This window comes from Scyliorhinus canicula, chromosome 7 (assembly GCF_902713615.1).
Source record: "Scyliorhinus canicula chromosome 7, sScyCan1.1, whole genome shotgun sequence".
In the NCBI taxonomy this organism is placed as follows: domain Eukaryota; kingdom Metazoa; phylum Chordata; class Chondrichthyes; order Carcharhiniformes; family Scyliorhinidae; genus Scyliorhinus; species Scyliorhinus canicula.
The window spans coordinates 131,778,022-131,798,388 of NC_052152.1; the positions used below are offsets into that span (position 1 = coordinate 131,778,022).

Genomic DNA, 20,367 nt, shown 5'->3' on the forward strand with positions numbered 1-20,367 from the left:
GAAGGAAAATTTGCCGTCCTTAGCTGGTTTGGCCTACATGTAACTTCAGATCCACAGCAATGTGGTTGACTCTCAAATGCCCTCTGAAATGGAGGACAGTTAGGAATGGGCAACAAATGTTGGCTCAGCCAGCAATGCCCAAGTCTCATAATGCAATTTTCTAAAAAATAGATGGCCTGGTATGGAGGGGGAACAACATTGACATAATACATGTATGGGATATTTTGAAAAAGGGTTTAAGATGGCGGAGGAAGGTCACAGTTTAAAGTTGTTGAACTCAGTGTATCATCTCAAAACAAAAACCCTCCTCAGCCCAACCCCAATAAAGCTGTTCTTAAGGTTGCTACATCTTGTTGTAATCTCTCACAGCTACAACTTAATATCTAACATATTTCTCTCTCTCTTTAGTTCTGATGAAGAGCCAAACGGACTTGAAATATTAACTTGTGTTTTCTCTCCCTGTAGACCTACTGAGTTTTTCCAGCATTCTCTGTTCTTGTTTCAGATTCCAGCATTCCCCGTATTTTGCTTATTCCACTTTTCTGTCACCATCACAATTCATCTCTTTATAGCAAGCTGCAGCCCTTTAAGTGCTGCTTCCTCACAGGATGTTTCAATCCCCAGACAAGCATTCTGCAAACCAAACTTTTGCCGATGTAGCTTACTCAAATTAGGGGAGAGGTGTCCAATTTGAAAATCGACCAGGCTAGCAGGTGGTTAGCACAGTTGCTTCACAGCTCAAGGGTCCCAGATTTGATTTCCAACTTGTGTCACTGTCTGTGCGGAGTCTGCACGTTCTCCCCGTGTTAAAGGGATTAAGGGTTATGGTGTTCGGGCCGGAAAGTGGAGCTGAGTCCACAAAAGATCAGCCATGATCTCATTGAATGGCGGAGCAGGCTCGAGGGGCCAGATGGCCTACTAGTTCTTATGTTCTTAAGTGTCTGCGTGGGTTTCCTCCGGGTGCTCCGGTTTCCTCCCACAGTCCAAAGATGTGCAGGTTAGGTGGATTGGCCATGATAAATTGCCCTTAGTGTCCAAAACGGTTAGGTGGGGTTACGGGGATAGGGTGGAGGCGTGGGTTTAAGTAGGGTGCTCTTTCCAAGGTCTGTTGCACACTTGATAGGCCGAATGGCCTCCTTCTACACTGTAAATTCTATGATTCTAGCTGGTGTTTAGGTGCAGGCAAGCCCATACATTGACCTGCTCAACGTCATTTTTTCCATGATCCAAAACCTGAACCTTCAGTGTCAGAGCACATGCAACTCAACTAAAGCCAATCTGTGATTCAGAGCTCTAGTAGTCTGGCCTTCAAAGCCCAGGCAACACCATCATTTATTTCTCACTCACCAAGTTTGTCCTATTTGTATTTCATGGGCTGGACATTTGGCAAAGGTTGTTCTTCATGCTATTTCCCTGTTGGGAGCTTAATCCTAAATCAGACTATCACCATCTGTCCCCATTAACAACTTGAGATGTGCAAATAGCTGTGAATGTGAATTGAATTAATTGGATTGGTCACGTATTGGTAGTCACACCCAAGTTCGAAGGTAAAGCTTTTAAGGCCACATCAAAGATTTGAATCCTTAAACAGGGCTGATACACCAATGCAGTACGAAGGGAATTCTTCATTGTTTTCATAAAGTCATAAAGTCATAGATGTTTACAGCATAGAAACAGGACCTTCCACCCAGCTTTCCCATGCCACCCAGTTTCTATCATTAAGCTAGTCCCACTTGCCTGCATTTGGCCCATATCCCTCTATACCCACCCTGCATATGTAACTATCTAACTTTTGTATTAAAAAGATAAAATTGTACCCGTCTCGAACACTGCCTCTGGCAGCTTGTTCCAGATGCTCACCACCCTCTGTGTGAAAGAATTTCCCCTCTGGTCTCTTTTGTATCTCTGCCTTCTTACCTTCAACCTATGCCCTCTAGTTCTCAACTCTTCTACCTTTGGGAAAAAATGTTGACTATCTACCTTATCTATGCTCCTCATTATCTTATAGACCTCTATAAGAACACCCCTAAGCCTCCTACTCTCCAGGGAAAAAAGTCCCAGTCTATCCAACCTCTCCTTATAACGTAGGCCATCAGGACCTGGTATCATCCTCATAAATCTCTTCTGTACGCTTTCTAGTTTAACAATATCCTTCCTATAATAGGGTGACCAGAACTGAACACGGTATTCCATGTGTGGTCTTACCAATATCTTGTACAACTTCAACAAGACGTCCCAACTCCTGTATTTAATATTCTGACCAATAAAACCTAGCATGTTGAATGCCTTCTTCACCACCCTGACCACCTGCAACTCCACCTTCAAGGAGCTATGAACCTGTACCCCAAGATCACTTTGTTCTGTAACTCTCCCCAACTCCCTACCATTAACTGAGTAGGTCCTGCCCTGATTTGATCTACCAAAATGCAACAACTCACATTTATCCAAATTAAATTCCATCTGCCATTCATCAGCCCACTGGCCCAATTGGTCAAGATCCTGTTGCAATCTTATATAACCTTCTTCACTGTCCACTAGGCCACCAATCTTGGTGTCATCTGCAAACTTACTAACCATGCCTCCTACATTCTGATCCAAATTGTGAATATATATAACAAATAACAGTGGACCCAGTACCGATCCCTGAGGCACACTGCTGATCACAGTCCTCCAGTTTGAAAAACAACCCATTTGTCTTCGGTCGTCAAGTCAATTTTGTATCCAATTGGCTGCCTCACCCTGGATTCCGTGAGATTTAACCTTTTGCAACAACCTACCATACGGTACCTTGTCAAACATCTTGCTAAAGTCCATGTGGGCAACGTCGACTGCACTGCCCTCATCTACCTTCTTGGTTACCCCTTCAAAAAACGCAGTCAAATTGGTGAGACATAACTTTCCCCTTACAAAGCCTTTGGGGCCTCACGGTAGCATGGTGGTTAGCATCAATGCTTCACAGCTCCAGGGTCCCAGGATCGATTCCCGGCTGGGTCACTGTCTGTGTGGAGTCTGCACGTCCTCCCCGTGTGTGCGTGGGTTTCCTCCGGGTGCTCCGGTTTCCTCCCACAGTCCAAAGATGTGCGGGTTAGGTGGATTGGCCATGCTAATTGCCCTTAGTGTAAGGATAATGGGGGGATTGTTGGGTTACGGGTATACAGGTTACGTGGGTTTAAGTGGGGTGATCATTGTTCGGCACAACATCGAGGGCCGAAGGGCCTGTTCTGTGCTGTACTGTTCTATGTTCTAAAGCCATGCTGACTTTCCCTAATTAGCCCTTGCCTGTCTAAATGCCTGTAGATCTTTTCCCTCAGAATACCTTCTAACAATTTACCCACCGGTCTGTAGTTCCTAGGCTAATCCATACAGCCCTTCTTCAACAAGGGCACAACATTTGCTACCATCCAATCTTCAGGCACCTCTCCTGTGGCTGTCGATGATTCAAATATCTCAGCTAGGGGGCCGGCAATTTCCTCCCTAGCCTCCCACAACGTTCTAGGATACATTTCATCAGGTCCCAGGGATTTATCTATCTTGATGCCCTTTAATACCTTCAGCACCTCCTTCTCTGTAATATGTACACTTCTCAAGACATCACGTTTTATTTCCCCAATTTCCCGAATATACGTGCCTTTCTCAAAAGTAAATACTGATGAGAAATATTCATTTAGGGCCTCTCCAATCCCTTGTAGATCTGGGTACAGTAAGAAGTCTTACAACATCAGGTTAAAGTCCAACAGGTTTGTTTTGAATCACTAGCTTTCGGAGCACTGCTCCTTCCTCAGGTGAATGAAGAGGTATGTTCCAGAAACATATATATAGACAAATTCAAAGATGCAAGACAATGCTTAGAATGTGAGCATTTGCAGGTAATTAAGTCTTTACAGATCCAGAGAAAGGGGTAATCCCAGGTTAAAGAGGTGTGAATTGTCTCAAACCAGGACAGTTGGTAGGGTTTCGCAAGCCCAGGCCAGATGGTGGGGGATGAATATAATGCAACATGAATCCCAGGTTGTGGTAAACCACTGTTACACCTGTATTAGGTGATGTAAGGTAGGACCTGTACTACAGGTTCGCCGGTAGTCCCTGCTGGCTCCGCCCAGTAGGCGGAGTATAAATATGCGTGTTCTCATTCAGCAGCCATTTCACCAGCTGCTGTGGGAGGCCACACACTTTAGAGCAATAAAGCCTCAGTTGTAGCCAACTCTAGTCTTTGTACAATTGATCGTGCATCACAGGTCCCTTTTGAAGCCACACTCATATATGTGCAGAACTTGGCTGTAAGTTTCTGCTCGGCGATTCTGTGTTGCCGCGCGTCCTGAAGGCCGCCTTGTGGATCTGCACATAGATAACCTTGTTTATCCTTTAGAGGCAAAACCCTCTCCCTAGTCACCCTTTTATCCTTTATCTATCTATAAAAGCTCTTTGGGTTTTCCTTTGCCTTATCTGCCAAGACAATCTCATGTCCCCGTCTTGCCCTCCTGATTTCTTTCTTAACTCTACTCCGATAAGTCCAATACTCTTCAAGAGATCCACATTGATCCCAGCTGCCTATGCATGTCATATGCCTCCTTTTTCCTTTTGACCATGGCCTCAATATACCGAGTCATCCAGGGTTCTCTCCTTCTACCAGGCTTACCCTTCACTCTAAGAGGAATGTGCTCACCTTGAACTCTAGTTAACACACGTTTGAAAGACTCCCACTTACCAGCTGTCCACTTGCCTGCAAATAGGCTTCCCCAATCAACTTTTGAAAGTTCCCGCCTAATACCCTCAAAATTGGCCTTGCCCCAATTTAAAATTTTAACTTTTGGGCCAGAACTATCATTCTCCATAGCTATCTTAAAACTAATGCAATTATGGTCATTGGTCCCAAAGTGATCCCTCACTAACACTTCCGTCACCTCCCCTTCCTTACTCCCCAAGAGGAGGTCAAGTTTTGCCCCCTCCCTATTTGGGCCATCCACATATTGAATGAGGAATTTTTCCTAAATACACTCGACAAATTTCTCTCCATCCAAACCCCTAGTGTTATGGCCGTCCCAGGTAATGTTGGGAAAGATAAAGTCCCCAACTATTACCACCTTATTTTTCCGGCAGCTATCTGTAATCACTTTACATATTTGCTCCTCAATATCCCGCTGACTATTTGGAGGCCTATAGTACAGTTCTATCAAAGTGATCTCACTTTCTTATTTTTCAGTTCTACCCATATAGACTCAGTGGGTGAACCCTTGGATATAACCTCTCTCTGTACTGATGTGATACTGTCCCTAATCAAAAACGCAACTCCCCCTCCTCTCTTACCTCCAGTTCTATCTTTCCTATAGCATCTGTACCCCCGGAACATTGAGCTGCCAGTCCTGCCCCTCTTTTAGCCATGTTTCAGTAATAGCTATAATATTCCAGCCCCATGCCCTGAGTTCATCTGCCTTGCCCGTTAGTCCTCTTGCATTGAAATAAATGCAGTTCAATCTGTTTCTCTGCCTTCCACTTTTCTCCTTACTGACTTATTTCTATCCTCTCTTTACTACTCTCTGACCTCATGCATTGGTTCCCACCCCCCTGCCACATTAGTTTAAACCCTCCCCAACTGCGCTAGAAAACAACCCTCCTTGGACATTATCTGGGATGTGGGTGTCGCTGTTCATCCCTAATTTCCCTCGAGACGGTGATGGTGAGCTGTCTTCTTGAACTGTTGCAGTCCCTGTGGTGTAGATGCACCCACAATGCTATTAACAAAGGAGTCTCAGGATCTTGACCCGGCGACAGTGAAGGAACGGCGATACAGTTCCAAGTTAGGATGGTGTTTGACTTGGAGGGGTTCTTGAGCTGGTGGCATTCCCATGCGTTTGTTGCCCTTGTCCATTTGACAGTAGGGGTCACTGGTTTGGAAGGTGATGTCAAAGGAGCCTTGGTGAGTTGCTGCAGTGCATCTTGTATATTGTGCATCAGTGGAGAAGAGAGTGAATGGTGAATTTGGTGGATGCGATGTTAAAGCGAAGGCCCATTTTCCCACTCAGGTGGATGAAAAAGATATCTTGACTTAATATGAAGACCTGGGATACATTTATCACTCAACTAACATCACCAAAAGATGATTATCTGGTCATTGCTGCTCATGGGCTCTGCTGTTTCTGATTTCACGGTTGCATTTGCCTAGCATAGCAATTACTGCACTCCAAAAAGCTTTGTCGACTATGTGGCACTTTGGGACACCCTGAGGATGAGAAAGGTGCTATATAATCGCACGTTCTTTGTGTGTGCCCAAGGTTCCTTAGTCTGCAGCAAACAAGGACTAAAGCTTAGACACTCTAGGGGCAGGACGGTGGTGCAGTGGTTAGCATTGCTGCCTCACAACGCTGAGGACCCGGGTCCAATCCCGGCTCCAGGTCACTGCCTGTGTGGAGTTTGCACATTCCCCCTGTGTCTGCGTGGGTCTCACCCCCACAACCCAAAGATGTGCAGGGTAGGTGGATTGGCCACGCTAAATTACCCCTTAATTGGAAACATTTTTAAAAAAATGACATTATATAAAACTTTCCTGTGTTACCTTCAGAACACAAACACTTCAACCATAGATGGCACTGCCATCTCTAACACCATGGAGCCTGCCAAACCCAGGAGGGAGATTGACAATTTGTGCCAAATTGCAGGTAGTCCGACAGCTCGTATCTCTGATTGCCCAATGCAATTACTCTTGGAGCCTATTCTGTGTTAACTGGATGCAAACTTGAGGCACGGGAACAAAAAAGAACTCAAGGTCCCCCCAACATGACTTTAAAAATGAACATTTGATATCCATGGTTCTCGTCTTAAAGGTTGAGAAGCTGTTCAGGCACCACAGCAAAAAGGCTTCTTCATTATTTGGGTTTGCCTCTCAAGCTTAATATTTTTAAACGCGCTGATTGATACTTTTTTCTGTGTCAACCACTTCCTTCAATATTGGAAGTAGCACAAACCACAGTCGCAAACATCTGCGCATTGCCAGTCGTGCTGCGATTGCATTGATCCAACTGAAGATGAGAGTCTGATAGGCCTAGATCAGATTTCCCTTCTCTCTTTCCTTCCCACCACAAAACTGTGTCTGTTATACAGAGAATCATGTGAAAATGGCAGCCAGGAGAAGATTAGCTATCCTCATTCATGATAACCCACTGTATCATGACCACAGCCTCCATAATCCTCAGTAGCCATGGGATTTCAGGGGAGGGGGACTAAATGAGGACAAGAGAACAGTGGGACAAGGGGGAAAATCTGGAAAATTCTTCTCTGATCCCCTCACCATGGCAGGTACTGAAATTTAAACTCAATAAAATATCTGGAATTTAAAAAAATGTCTAATGGTGACAATGAAACCACTGTCGATTGTCGTAAAAACCCATCTGGTTCACTAATGTCCTTTAGAGAAGGAAATCTTCTGTTCTTAACTGGTCTGGTCTACAAGTGACTCCAGATCCACAGCAATGTGGTTGACGCACTAGTTGCGGGACAGTGGGCAGTCATAGATGCAACGGTACGGCCTAAACATCTCTAGTCATACTACCAGTCTCACGTACACACGGGACACGCTCCCCCATGTCCGCATTCTCCTCCCCCCCCCCGCTTCTTTTTCAACAAGTCATGAATGTGGTAGTATGACTAGGGATATTACGGTACCTTGGAAGCGAGCTGCTATTGGTGCAGAAGACTCACTGCTCATTGGCCCGGGTAAGTCATGTGCCTCTCTGTGGATTGGCTGGGGAAGTCATGTGCCTCTCAGCCAATTGGCTGAGAGGCAGGTAGCTCCGCCTACGAGGCAGGGTATAAGAACCCGTACTGCCCGGCAGTCGGCCTTTCTTCTGTACGTCTGCTGCCGGGCACAGATCTTGTGCAATAAAGCCTATCGTTTGGATCTCATCCTCGTCTCGTGTCCAATTGATGGTGCATCAGGGACATCCGGTGGTGGCATGTGGGAGAAGGCCGCACGTAAGGTTGCTCCCGCCAGAGTCCTTGTTTTTTTGGTTCTTTTAGCCAGGTTCCCGGGCAAAATTGTTTGACAAACCCGACCCGTCTAATAGTATTTGAAGAAAGGATATCGAAGGCCACAAAAAAGACTGTTGGAAAGTAGGGTACGAGGGTTAGTCCTTTGACAGAGCCAGAGAAAGTGTGAAGCTCGCTGGGAGCAACAATGGTGGAGCCATCGTCAATGGGTGTGGCCGCTCCCTTCACAGAAACGCGGCCTAGGGTGATGGCAATCAAATTTAAGTAAGGAAGGGAGATGATGGATACCCTCAAAATGTCTATCGAGGATGAACTGGGCCCAATAAAAGAGAAGTTGGGAAGGACTTTGGAGGCCATGAGAGATCGTGCAGAGGTGCTGAAGGGGATGGAGGAGGCTTTGTCGCAGCATACCAACCAAATAGTCTTGCAAGAAGCTGGGATACTGCTGGAGGAGAGGAATAAAACCCCGCGGGCAAAGGCCAAGTACCTGGGAATGGGTAGACAGAACCTCGGGTTTGAGGGGGTTGCCGGAGGGGTTGGACAGCCCCAGGCCAACCAAGTACTTTGCCCAGATGCTTGCAAAGTTATGGGTTGGGGGGGAGAGATGAGCAGATGTCCCTTCCTGTGTTGGATAGGGCCCAATGGACACTTCAGCAGAGGCCGCGGGTGAATGAGCCACAACGAGTGGTGATAGTCTATCCACAGCTACCAGAAGAAGGAGCGGGTTCTAAAATGTGACAAAGAGAACAGAGAAGTGAGGCGGGAAGGAAACTGCATCTGCATTTATCAAGATGTCAGAGCAAAGCTTGCACAGAGGCATGTGGCCTTTCATAACGTGAAGTCAGCGCTGTGTATACGTGGAGTGCATTTTGGTTTGCTGTACCCGGAAAGGCTAAGAATTACACATAACACAAAATATCATTTTTTTGAGCTATCGAATGAGGCGGAGGCGTTCGTCAAGTAACAAGGACTTGGACTGAATTGAGAGAGTTTGAATGGGACTTTTAATGGGAGTTAATTGTTTGGGGATGTTTCAGTATTATGTATATGTTTGGTTGAATGGGGTTTATTGTTCTGTATTGGAGTGTATGTTGTTGTTCGGAGATTGATGGGGGGGGGGGGGGGCCAAAGTAGTTGGGGGTAATGGTTAAGGTACCGGTGTAGACTTTTATGGGCCGAGGTGGGATGTTGATAAGTGGAAAGGCTTGGGTCTCGGTTATTCTTTTACAGCTAGAGAGGGCAGGGGAGTTTTTGTCTCTTTGCTTTGTTCTTTGGATTTGGGCACTGGCAGGGGGTTACCACACTAGCAGTCAGAATTTAGCTAGTGAACGGGAGTGAGGTGGGGGGAGGGGGTGGTAAGGAAGGAGTATTGTTTGATAGGAGGTAGTTTACAGATTCTTGAGCTTTTCTTTGTCCCACCTTTTAGGCAAGGCTGCAGCCATCTTGGGTGGGCCTCGTCTCCAGGAACTTGGAAGGAGGGGATAATCCCCTGCGGTCGAAATGGCTGACCTGAGGGGGAAGTGAGGTGAGAGACTCCCAATCAGATTAGTCACTTGGAACGTTAGAGGTCAAGGATGCCCAGTGAAATGATTGGGAGTTTCCACTCATGTGAAGAATTTAAGGGCTGATGCGGTGCTTCTGCAGAGACCCACTGCGGGTGAGGGACCTGACGCGACTCCGAAAGGGCTGGGTGAGCCAGGTGATCCACTCATGCTTTTGATAGCAGGGCCTGGGGTAGCAATTTTAATTAACAAAAGGGTCCATTTTCTTGCAGGAAGGATCGTGGCGGATCAGGGAGGTAGATATGTGATAGTTACTGGGTCGCTGGAAGGTAAGTTAGTGGTGCTGGTGCATGTGTACGCCCCAAATTGGGACAACGTAACATTCATGAGGAGATGGTGGGCGCAATGCTAGACTTGGACAGGCATTCGTTGATTCTGGAGGGAGATTTGAATTGCGTTTTGAACCCAAAATTTGACTGGTTTGAGCTGAAGTTCTGGGCAAAGGCGTTATTGGAAGAATGGGGGGAGCAGACCAGTGGTGGTTTATGCACCTTGGAGGTAAGGAATGGGTTGGTCTCGCTCTCTGTTCGATGGGAGCTCAGGAAAGCAGTGTGGAGGGGAGATCATATTGCACAAAGCGCATATAGATAAGGAGGAACATCAAAAGTTGGTGGATGACATTCTGGAAGCAGATTGCAGGTATTTAAATGACTGAACCCCAGAGCTCCTGGCAAGCAGCAAAAAGCTGCAGATGCAGTTTGACCGGTTATCCATGGATAAGGTGGTGTGCCAGTTGCATTGCTCAAGGGGGGGGGGGGGGGGGGGGGGGGGGGGGTGTTACTTCTGAATATGGGGAAAAGGCCAGCCATCTCTTGGCTTGCCAGTTGAGGCAGCAAGCGGGCGATTATTCAGGTCAGAGACTTGGGTGGCAGGCTAGTGTCTGCTTCAAGGTTAATGGAGCGTTGGAAACGTTCTAAAAGAACCTTTGTAGGTCGGAGCCCCCAGGGGGTGGGGCGGGGGGTGGTGTGGAAGAGGTCAGGTATATTGGATTTTTGGGCAGCACAGTGGCCCAGTGGTTAGCATTGCTACCTCATGGCGCCAAGGTCCCAGGTTTGATCCCGGCTCTGGGTCACTGTCTGTGTGGCGTTTGCATGAGTTTCACTCCCACAACACAAAGATGTGCAGGATAGGTTAATTGGCCATGTTAAATTGCCCCTTATTTGGAACAAAAAAAGAATTGGGTACTCTAAATATATATTTTTTTTAAAAGGTACATCAGATTTTTTGAAGGACTTAGAGCAGGGGTGGGCAAACTACGGCCCGCGGGCCGCATGCGGCCCGCCAAAGGTCTTTATGCGGCCCACCAAGATCAAGTCATCAAAAAAAAATTTAAAAAATTTTTTTTTTAAAAATAATTATTTTTTTTTTTTAATAAGGTTAATGGGGGGGGGGGGCTGTTGGGTTATTGGTATAGGGTGGATACGTTGACTTGAGTAGGGTGATCATTGCTCAGCACAACATCGAGGGCCGAAGGGCCTGTTCTGTGCTGTACTGTTCTATGTTCTATATGAGGCGCCCAGAATCATAACTGGGTTAAGCGCCATTTTTGAAAAGTAGAGAAAAAGAGGGCTAAAGGCAGGATGCCGCCGGGGGAAGCGCTGAGGTATATGCCGCACGCTAATTGGTTACAACCGGGACTATTAATTAATATACTATGCGGCCCTTTAAAATTGTGAATTTCTGAATGTGGCCCTTGCACGGAAAAGTTTGCCCACCCCTGGCTTGGAGTTCCCCTAGGTCGGGGAGGAAGAGCATGGGCACCAAAGAGATCTTGGCAGCCATAGGGTGGATGCAAACAGGAAAGGCCCTGAGGCCAGACGGGTTCCTGATGGAGTTCTACAAGATTTTTGCAGGACAACTGATGCTGTTATTAGTGGGAATGTTTGATGACTCGGTAACAGGGGGTTCCCTACCTGGGATGTTGATGCAGTATTAATCTCATTTTTATTAATAAAGGACAAGAACCCCATGGAATGTGGGTCCTACTGCCCTATTCCATTACTCAGTGTGGATGCCAAGATAGTGGCCCACTGAGGTTGGAACATCGTCAGATCATAGATCATAGAATTTACAGTGCAGAAGGAGGCCATTCGACGCATCGAGTCTGCACCGGCTCTTGGAAAGAGCACCCTACCCAAGGTCCACACCTCCACCCTATCCCCATAACCCAATAACCCCACCCAACACTGAGAGCAATTTTGGACACTAAGGACAATTTAGCGTGGCCAATCCACCTAACCTGCACATCTTTAGACTGTGGGAGGAAACCGGAACACCTGGAGGAAACCCACGCACACAGAGGGAGAACGTGCAGACTCCGCACAGTGACCCAAACCGGGAATCGAACCTGGGACCCTGGAGCTGTGAAGCAATTGTGCTAACCACAATGCTACCATGCTGTCAATAAGGAAGATCAGAAGGGTTTTGTCAAAGGCTGGCAATTGTCGTCTAATGTGTGGTGATTGCAAAATGTGTTGCTTCCCCCATCGGTGCGGCCCAATCAGAAGTAATCATCTCGTTGGACACCGAAAAGGAATTTGATAGGGTAGAATGGGGGTGTCTTTTTGTGGTTTTGGAGAGGTTCAGGGTGAGGCCCAGGTTTGTGTCTTGGATACGTTTGTTGTGCAAAGCTCCCTCAGCTAGTGTCCACACATGGGTGATATAATGAAACTGTTGAAGTGCTTTGGCTCCTATTCAGGATATAAGCTAAACTTGGAAAAGTGTGTGCTTTAAGGTGAATCCATTGGGGGGGGGGGGTTCGGGAGTGCTCATGTTTCACGTGGCGGGTTTCAGCTTTGGGGTTCAAGTGGCTCAGGCCTGACTTTATATACTGAATTACACTAGCCTAGTGAGCAGAGTCAAGACCGAGCTGCAAAGGTAGGATAACCTTCCCCTGTCCTTGGCAGGCAGGGTCCACTCAATCATGGAAATGTTGCCACGATTTTTGTTTCCCCCCCCCCAGTGTTTTCCTTCCTAAATCCTTTTTTGAGGATAGAAATGTTGATTACGGCCTGTATTTGCTCGGACCATGAGGATTTGTAAGGCAGTCCTTCAGAGGGTGACAGACAGGGGGCTTGGCGCTGACAAACCAGATATTTTACTACTGGGCAGCTAACGTGGAGGTGTTGGGTTGGTATAGTGATCCAAAAGCCACCTGGGTGCAACTGGAATCAAGGTCATGCAGGGGTCTGGTCGGGGGCATTGGGTTCTCACCAACGTATTCGTTGAATCCGGTGATTGTTTCCACTTTGAAGATATGGAGACAATTGACAACATTTTAAGTTAGTGTCATGTGTTGAAGGTGGCTCCCATTTGTGTCAACAATCTGCTCGAGCCAGCGAGAGCAGATGCTGCGTTCAGGGGGTGGGAAAGGAAGGGCCTGGAGTGGAGAAACATTCCCCGTAGCATCAGTAACAAAGAGGATTCTTTTGGTCACAGGGTCAAGGGAGCACTTCTGGCATGTATGGACGGAATATGTCAGAGGATTCGGTGTCAATGGAGAGGGTTAAGGCGAGGTGGGAGTAGTTGGGCCCATATTAGATGACAAGGTGTGGAGGTAGGCCCTTCGCAGGGTAAACTCCATGTCCTCGTGCACGAGGCTTGGTTTAATCCAACTTAACGTAGTTTGCAGGGCACACCTGACCAGGTCCAGAATGAGTCGCTTTTTTGTAGGGGTGGAGGACAGGTGAAAATGCTGCTCAAGAGGTCCGGCCAACCCATGCACCCATGTTCTGATCTTGTTCCTAGCTAGTGGTTTTCTGGGTCGCCTTCTTTAGCACCATGATGGCGATTCTGAAGATTGATCTGGAGCCCTGTCCTTTAGTGGCCATATTCGGGGTGTCAAGCTCACTGGAGCTGCAGACGAGCGCGGGGGCCACTGTCCTGGCCTTTGCCTTACTGATCGCCTGCAAGGCGAGTGCTGCCGAGGTGGAGGTCGGAGTCTCCACCCAGTGCCTCGTGTAGCTGGGAAACTTGATGGGAGTTCCTATACCTCGAGAAAGTCTGTAAGCCGAACAATCCAGAGAGTCTATTGGAGATGGCAGCCTTTTATTGTTTATTTCAAGGAATTGGTCAACCTTAGTCGGTGGGGGTGGGGGTGGGGGTGGGGGTGGGGGGGGGGGGGGGGGGTCAGGTCATTTGAGGGTTCTGTTTTATGTATGTATTCCTTGGCATTCCGAATTATATTAAATAAAAATTGGAATAAAAATATATATACATTAAAAAAATTAGTGGTTGACACTTTTTATTAATTGTAGTTTACACACAAAAATGAGCAAAACTATACACAAACTACATATATTTCAATTTGAAGTCAAGACCCCAGATTGTACAAATATAAATATAGAAATTTGTTCAGTCTACACCGTATAACAAGGGGCACCATGTAGTGTATCCCATCTGTCCATGAAATATAACCATTAATATAGCTGCTTTCCATAGAGAGGCTACATTAAAGTTCACTAGATTATGATGGGAAATACAACTTTATTTCCCAGCACTCTTGTGCTGAGGGTACAGCACCAGCTACAGATGCAGGTTTCCCTTCTTACTCAGTGTGTACTGCAAGTGTACAGAAAGACGGTGAGCTATGCACATGCCATGCAAGGTTAGCTGGTGCACAGTGCACGCCGTCTGGTATCTGATCTTACCTGTACCCAAGTGTCACCTGAACTAATTCCCAGACACCCGATGCATTTCAACCCATCTTCCACACAAAAAACAAACAATTACAAGACAGGGACTGAGTGCACAATCATTTTGCTATTGCACAGCCATACATAAAGGTTAAGCTGTGTTTATAACCGGTTTGAAACAGTAGCAATGCTGGGTAGGTTAATAATTACACAGATGCTCTCCTGAAACAGACTGACAATCAGAATCCTGACCCGCACAGAAATCAATTCATATTATTTTACAATACATTTAAATACACTCTGGTCAGTCATGTCACAGTTTTAAGGAAAAAAGCAAGAGTTCCCACATTGAAATAAAAAAACCTCCAAGCTGAACTCACTTCTAGTCACTCGGGCAGATGCTCAGCCAGTGAATACAGCTGTAGAGGTGCAATGGGGAAGAGCCATCACTGGTGCACACCAGCTGGAGAACAGATAATAAGTGGGGTATGCTGAAGGAAAGGGCTAATGGCATCCGGTACAGACAGTTCAAAGGACATTTTAGTGGAACAGCCAGCTTCTTTTAGTGAGTGATGGCATGCAAGGATCCCATCACCTCTTCTCTTCCTTGTATCAGAGATATTTAAAGATTGAGTGCAATTTTTAGTTTCACCTCAGCAACTGCAATGCAGTGCACTGAAGACAGATTAAAATGTGCACTGGTTGTGCTGTTTCACATTAACTCTAGCTCAGCTATCATAGAATTTACCGTGCAGGCCATTCGGCCCATCAAGTCTGCACCGGCCCTTGGAAAGAGCACCCAACCTAAGCCCACACCTCCACCCTATCCCAGTAACCCCCTCTAACCCTTTTGGACACAAAGGGCAATTTAGCATGGCCAATCCGCCTAACCAGCACATATTTGGATTGTGAGGGGAAAACAGAGCATCACCCGGAGGAAACCCACGCAGACAAGGGGAGAACGTGCAGACTCCACACTGACAGTGACCCAAGCCGGGAGTCAAACCGAGGACTCTGGTGCTGTGAAGCAACTGTGCTACCTTGCCGTATGTCCACCTAACCAGTGAAATGGCTTTATTTCCTTCCAGCTTACCTGTACACACTAGTCTGAACACACGTGTACACATCAGTGGAGAAACTTTGCAGTCTAGATATACACAGGTGCAGATCCACTTGGTTTCAAGTCATTTACATCATTCAAATTCACCTATTAAGGAATGCAGCCCAATTTCCGAACCATGCTCCAGGATTTGGGAATTTACCTCATGAGGCAAGTTACATCTACAGGGCAGGGATCACACACACACACAAAAATAACCATGGAACCTGACAAATTCTTCCACTGCACCTGCAATCCCTTCTTTCATGAGTTTTACCATATAATCCTCAGGAAATACAGGAGGGCTGGAGTGGAACATTAAAGCCAGGATGGAGTGTTTGGGCCAAATGGCCTGTTTTGGTGTATATTCTATGCAATTCTGTAAAGCCCTTGGATGCCATTTGCCAACACCCAAGTGATATTTCCAAGCTGTTCAGCTTATGGGGACAAGTGTCAGATTCACCTACAGTCTGAACATGCTTAGGTGTTCAATATTGTACCAGCAGTCAGGGAACAACAGCAAGTGGCATCCAGAGTCACTTTTTCATTTTCACAGGTGCTCCCTCTTCCTTTTTATCACATCAGACAAAAGAACATAGTCCAGAGTAAAAGACAGCATCAAACTCATCCAACCCATTCCAAGTAGAAATCCATAAAGATTTGCTCTCTCCCACCCCTACCATTAGAGAGATTATACGTATTCCAATATACTGTTTGACATATTCTTCAGGCAGACTGGCTTCAGGATTCCAATAAGGTGCAAAGATTAAGTGCATAGTTTCATCAGTTATTGCCCAACGCACTTGGCATGTCATTGGCTAGGCCTGCGTTCTTTGCCCATCCCTCATTGTCCTGGAGTAGGTGGTGGTGAGCTATCTTCTTGAACTGTTACACTCTGTATGATATAGATACACCCAGTGTTGCTAGGAAGGGAGTTCAGGACTTTGACCCAGTGACAGTGAAGGAATGGTGATATAGATCAAGTCAGGATGGCGAGTGACCGGAGGGGCACGTGCAGGTGGTAGTGTTCCCAGGCATTTGCTACGCTTGTCCTTTGTGGTAGAGATCATGAGGGGGTTGGAAGGTGCTATTGAAGGAGCCTTGGTGGCTTACTAGTGTAGCTTGTAGATAGTACACATTGTTGCCACTTTGTGCCAATGATGGAGAGACTGAAGGTTTACGGTGGTGCGTGGGGTGGCAGTCAAGTGGGGCTGCTTTGTCTTAAATGGCGTTGGGCTTCATGAGTGTTGTTGGAGCTGCACTCTTCCAGACAAGTGGTGAATATTTCATCACACCCTGACTTGTGCCTTGTAGATGGTGGATAGCCCTGGGGAGTGAGGCAAACGATACATCAGAATCCCCAGCCTCTGACCCCCCTCTAGTGGCTGGTTGAGTTTCTGGTCAATTGCAACCCTAACCACTGCAACAATAACCACCCAGGGCAATCCATCTCAAACTCCCTATGGGTGTTTGATATTCTTCTGTGGATCTGGGCTGCTACACAGCAAGACATTAAGGAGCATTTTATATGCACATTTATTTTTCTACGCCATTGACAAGAGAAAAATCATGCTGCAATACAGAATTTCAGAGTATTGAAGCCAAACAAGGTGTGACAATTTCTGCAGGGTACTGAGGTAACTAGTTTCTCATTCAGCTGTGCCTATTCCATGTGAGGAATCCTTTATTCATTTAAAACAGGACATTTGTGGCAGAGTACCCAGCCATGAAAATTTATTGAAATCTAGATCATTGTTCAAATTGCTAACATCATTCCAAGCAGGATTTTCAGATTCTGAAGGAAAAACAGAAAAGGCTACAAAGAGTCAGCAGGTCAGACAGTGACTGCGGAGAGAGAAATAGTTAATGTTTCAGGTCAATCATTGATCTGAAGTATTACATCTATTTCTTTCTCTTCAGGTAAGCAGACTAGTCATCTGAGTGTTTCCCGCATTTTGCTGCAGTGTCTGCTTCTCTCAACCCAATACCGCTTTCCACGACATCCAAATTCAGGCATTTTCTTTTCGGTTTCATGTAGAACTAAATGGAAATTTTTGCAGTGAAACCGCACAGCCCAACCATCGTGTGTTACTGTTTATCTTCCACTTGAAAGACATCCTTATCCCCATCCCATCTATCCACATTATTTTGCTTCCTTTTATTCTCCTTCCTTTCAACAATGTATCTAATCTATTCTGGAGCACTGATACTTTAATCACTAACTTCATTGAGCTCACAGCCTAAAAAGCCTCTGTACTCTGTGTCAAATCTCTTATGTTTAACCATGTTACCTTCATTTCTTGTTCCAGGACCCTCAACCACTGCAAACTGCCTGTTTCTACGTTGATTCCTTCACCATCTCCAGGTTTTCCCCATTACTCCGCATTCACTGCACTTTTGAATGCTGTTACCCAACAATGTAAAACAGAAACCCAACAGTTCCAAAGCATTGCCACAAACCATTTATTTTTTAAATTGACATTACCATTTTGAGGGCACAAACTGTGCCCGAGAGCACAGCCTGAATTAACTGATACCTTTGTAAACGCCACCCCCTTCAGAAAATACTTATAAAGACGTTTCACAGCACTGTTAAGTACACTTCAGGCAGTACATTCAGCTCATTCTGTTACCTGGAAGGGGCCTCGTGCATGAAGAGCTCCAGGTTACTACAAACATAATCAAAGCTGGTACAGATGAACCTATTTATTGTATGCGGGAACCATAACAGGGAGGAGTCACGCACAATCTTTCACAAGCAAGGTACGAACTCTTCTCCCACTTGAAAAGAAGAGACTAAAAACTGAATTGCTGCACACTGCTTATTCCATTTATATTACAGGTAAAAATTAAAACAAAATCATAAATTATCCAGGTGTGTCAAAGCAGTTAAAGACTAACGTCACAGAGATACAATAAAAATAAATCCCACGGTAGAATGCAGAACAGGAGAGATATTCTGCACCAATTCTTATTAGTGTTTGCCCCTACACATTTTTATTATCGATAGATTCAGATTAAAGGTATTCTCTTCAAGTTCCAATATTCACCTGATTTGATCCGTAACGGGATTATCAGTTACATGTGTATGCACTCATACACAAAGTGCTTAATGCTCATTTGGAGACACACTATAGATCAAATTGAAAAAAATGTGGTGTCTGATTTAGCCAGCTGAGTGGCACACTGATTTACCTTCACTCCCACTGAAAGAGACCCAGGGATCTTTTACAACCTGCCTGGGTGTCTGGAATGAAAGTGCCTAGGTTTCTAAAATAAAGTTCTTCCATTTTGTTGTCTTTTTCAGGATTTAGCCCAGCTGGCTCAATTTCCACCACTTTATTTTATTCTAAATATCTTTCTTTTAAACATAGTGTTGAATATATTTTCCATGATTTTTTTTTTGGTAATACTGGTTTCTCCTTTTATCCTTCCAATCCCATTCCTAGTCTTTCCACCACCAACTGCAGCCAGAATGCAGGCATCCCAGTCCCGGAATCAGCCTCTGGCAGCACGACTTACAACTCGACCTGCCACCTTCTCTTTCCTCCTTCGGCCTGGCATCCGCCGCCTGGCAGGTGGGCAGGACACCCAGCCAGTGACAAGCCATGGGTACAGGTTCCCACCCCACCGGTGCACTGCCATGTTTTGCAGGGGAAGAATTTAATTATCCATCCAAAAGGAAATTGCGGACTACTGTGTAGTCAAACGCGCACACAGCACATCAAGCAGAAAGTACAATGGAGCTGGACAACACATGGACTTCCAAACAAAATGTTTGCTCATTTTGCCTCTGATGGTCACCGTTGGACATAATCATAGGTACAAAGCTCAGTTAGAAGTTATTTCTTCCTGGGGGTGGGGAGGGAGGGGGGACAACATACACACTGGTGCACGGAAAGGAATGCAGAGGAATCCGGTGTTCTCAGTGCAAACTGGAGAAATACCCGAACCCACTCCGCTCTACTGAGACGCTGACAATGCTCCTTGTAAAGTTGAACCGGTTCCTCAATGGGTGACCCGGCTGGGTACAGAACACTTGCACATCACTAGCTGAAGAAGGAATGCGGAAAGAAGCAAATCCGAGTACTGCTCATGAGCGACACAAAAGAGAGCACACCTTTTCTCCCCTCCCCAACCAATTTACAACACAGCAATCACAATATCTTCATGATTTTCTGTAGTGAAGGAATTCAGGGAATCTGATCCAGTTCCATAGTTCCCCGACAGACATGATTTTAAATCACCAACCCCAGTGATTTTTCCTCATGGTTCCCACTGCATGAGAGTTCCTGCCGATCATCTTGATTTGACTCCTATTAACACGATAATGAGAACCACAACTATCACAAACAAAATCAGAATGACCAACATCTTTCGATTCTTCTTCTGGTACTGCTCTGCCTGCGAAATTAAAAATAGAAACTATTAGAGAACATTTATTTGTATATAAACACTTTTATTGATTTACCATCTATATATCCTATAATTCGTCATTGAGTTCATTGGGCCAGTCAGTTCAACAATGGAGCCACTTTCTCGAATCTCATCCTCTTCCTCTGGACTTTTTGATGTTGGTCCTTTCAAAGAACTTTTTAGATTTTCTATTAAGTGTTGATTAACTTGGTTTTACTGGCAGTGTGGTTCCATGTTTTAAAAACAGTCTGCTCAAAACAATTTCTGCAAACTTTTCCTTTCACCGATTCACCGACCAGTTTAAAATGCTTTCTATTACTTACTCTGTAAAACCTTTGCATAATTTTTCACTATATTAAAATGATACCAGGGTTTAGAGGGTTAAATTATGAGCACAGACTACATTAACTTGTGTTATATTTTCTTACGTTTAGGAAATTGAAGAGTGACCAGAGCAAGGGGTTTAAAATGTTAAAATGGCTCAATAGGAGGTGTTGATAAACTATGCTTCCTGGTGGGACAATCATGAACAACAGGCCAAAATCCTAAAATTAGAGCTAAGATAGGGTAGAAATTAGGAAACATTTCTTCCAAAGGATCGTGGCAATTTGGCTGTGGATGCTGGAACAACAATTGCTTTCAGGACGGAAACTGATTGCATCTTTTACCTAAAAAA

At 45.6% G+C, this 20,367-nt stretch overlaps 1 protein-coding gene across 4 annotated transcripts in view; it reads right to left on the reverse strand.

Annotated features, from left to right (window-relative positions):
• Positions 1-17,455: 17,455 nt before the first annotated feature.
• stx16 (syntaxin 16) overlaps positions 17,456-20,367 on the reverse strand; it is a 31,257-nt gene continuing 28,345 nt past the window's right edge. For all 4 annotated transcript variants that reach the window (XM_038802950.1, XM_038802949.1, XM_038802952.1 and 1 more), the window contains one exon: positions 17,456-19,679. In XM_038802950.1, the coding sequence (XP_038658878.1) occupies positions 19,575-19,679 (105 nt within the window). In that variant the 3' untranslated portion in view covers positions 17,456-19,574. The remainder of the gene's footprint in view (positions 19,680-20,367) is intronic.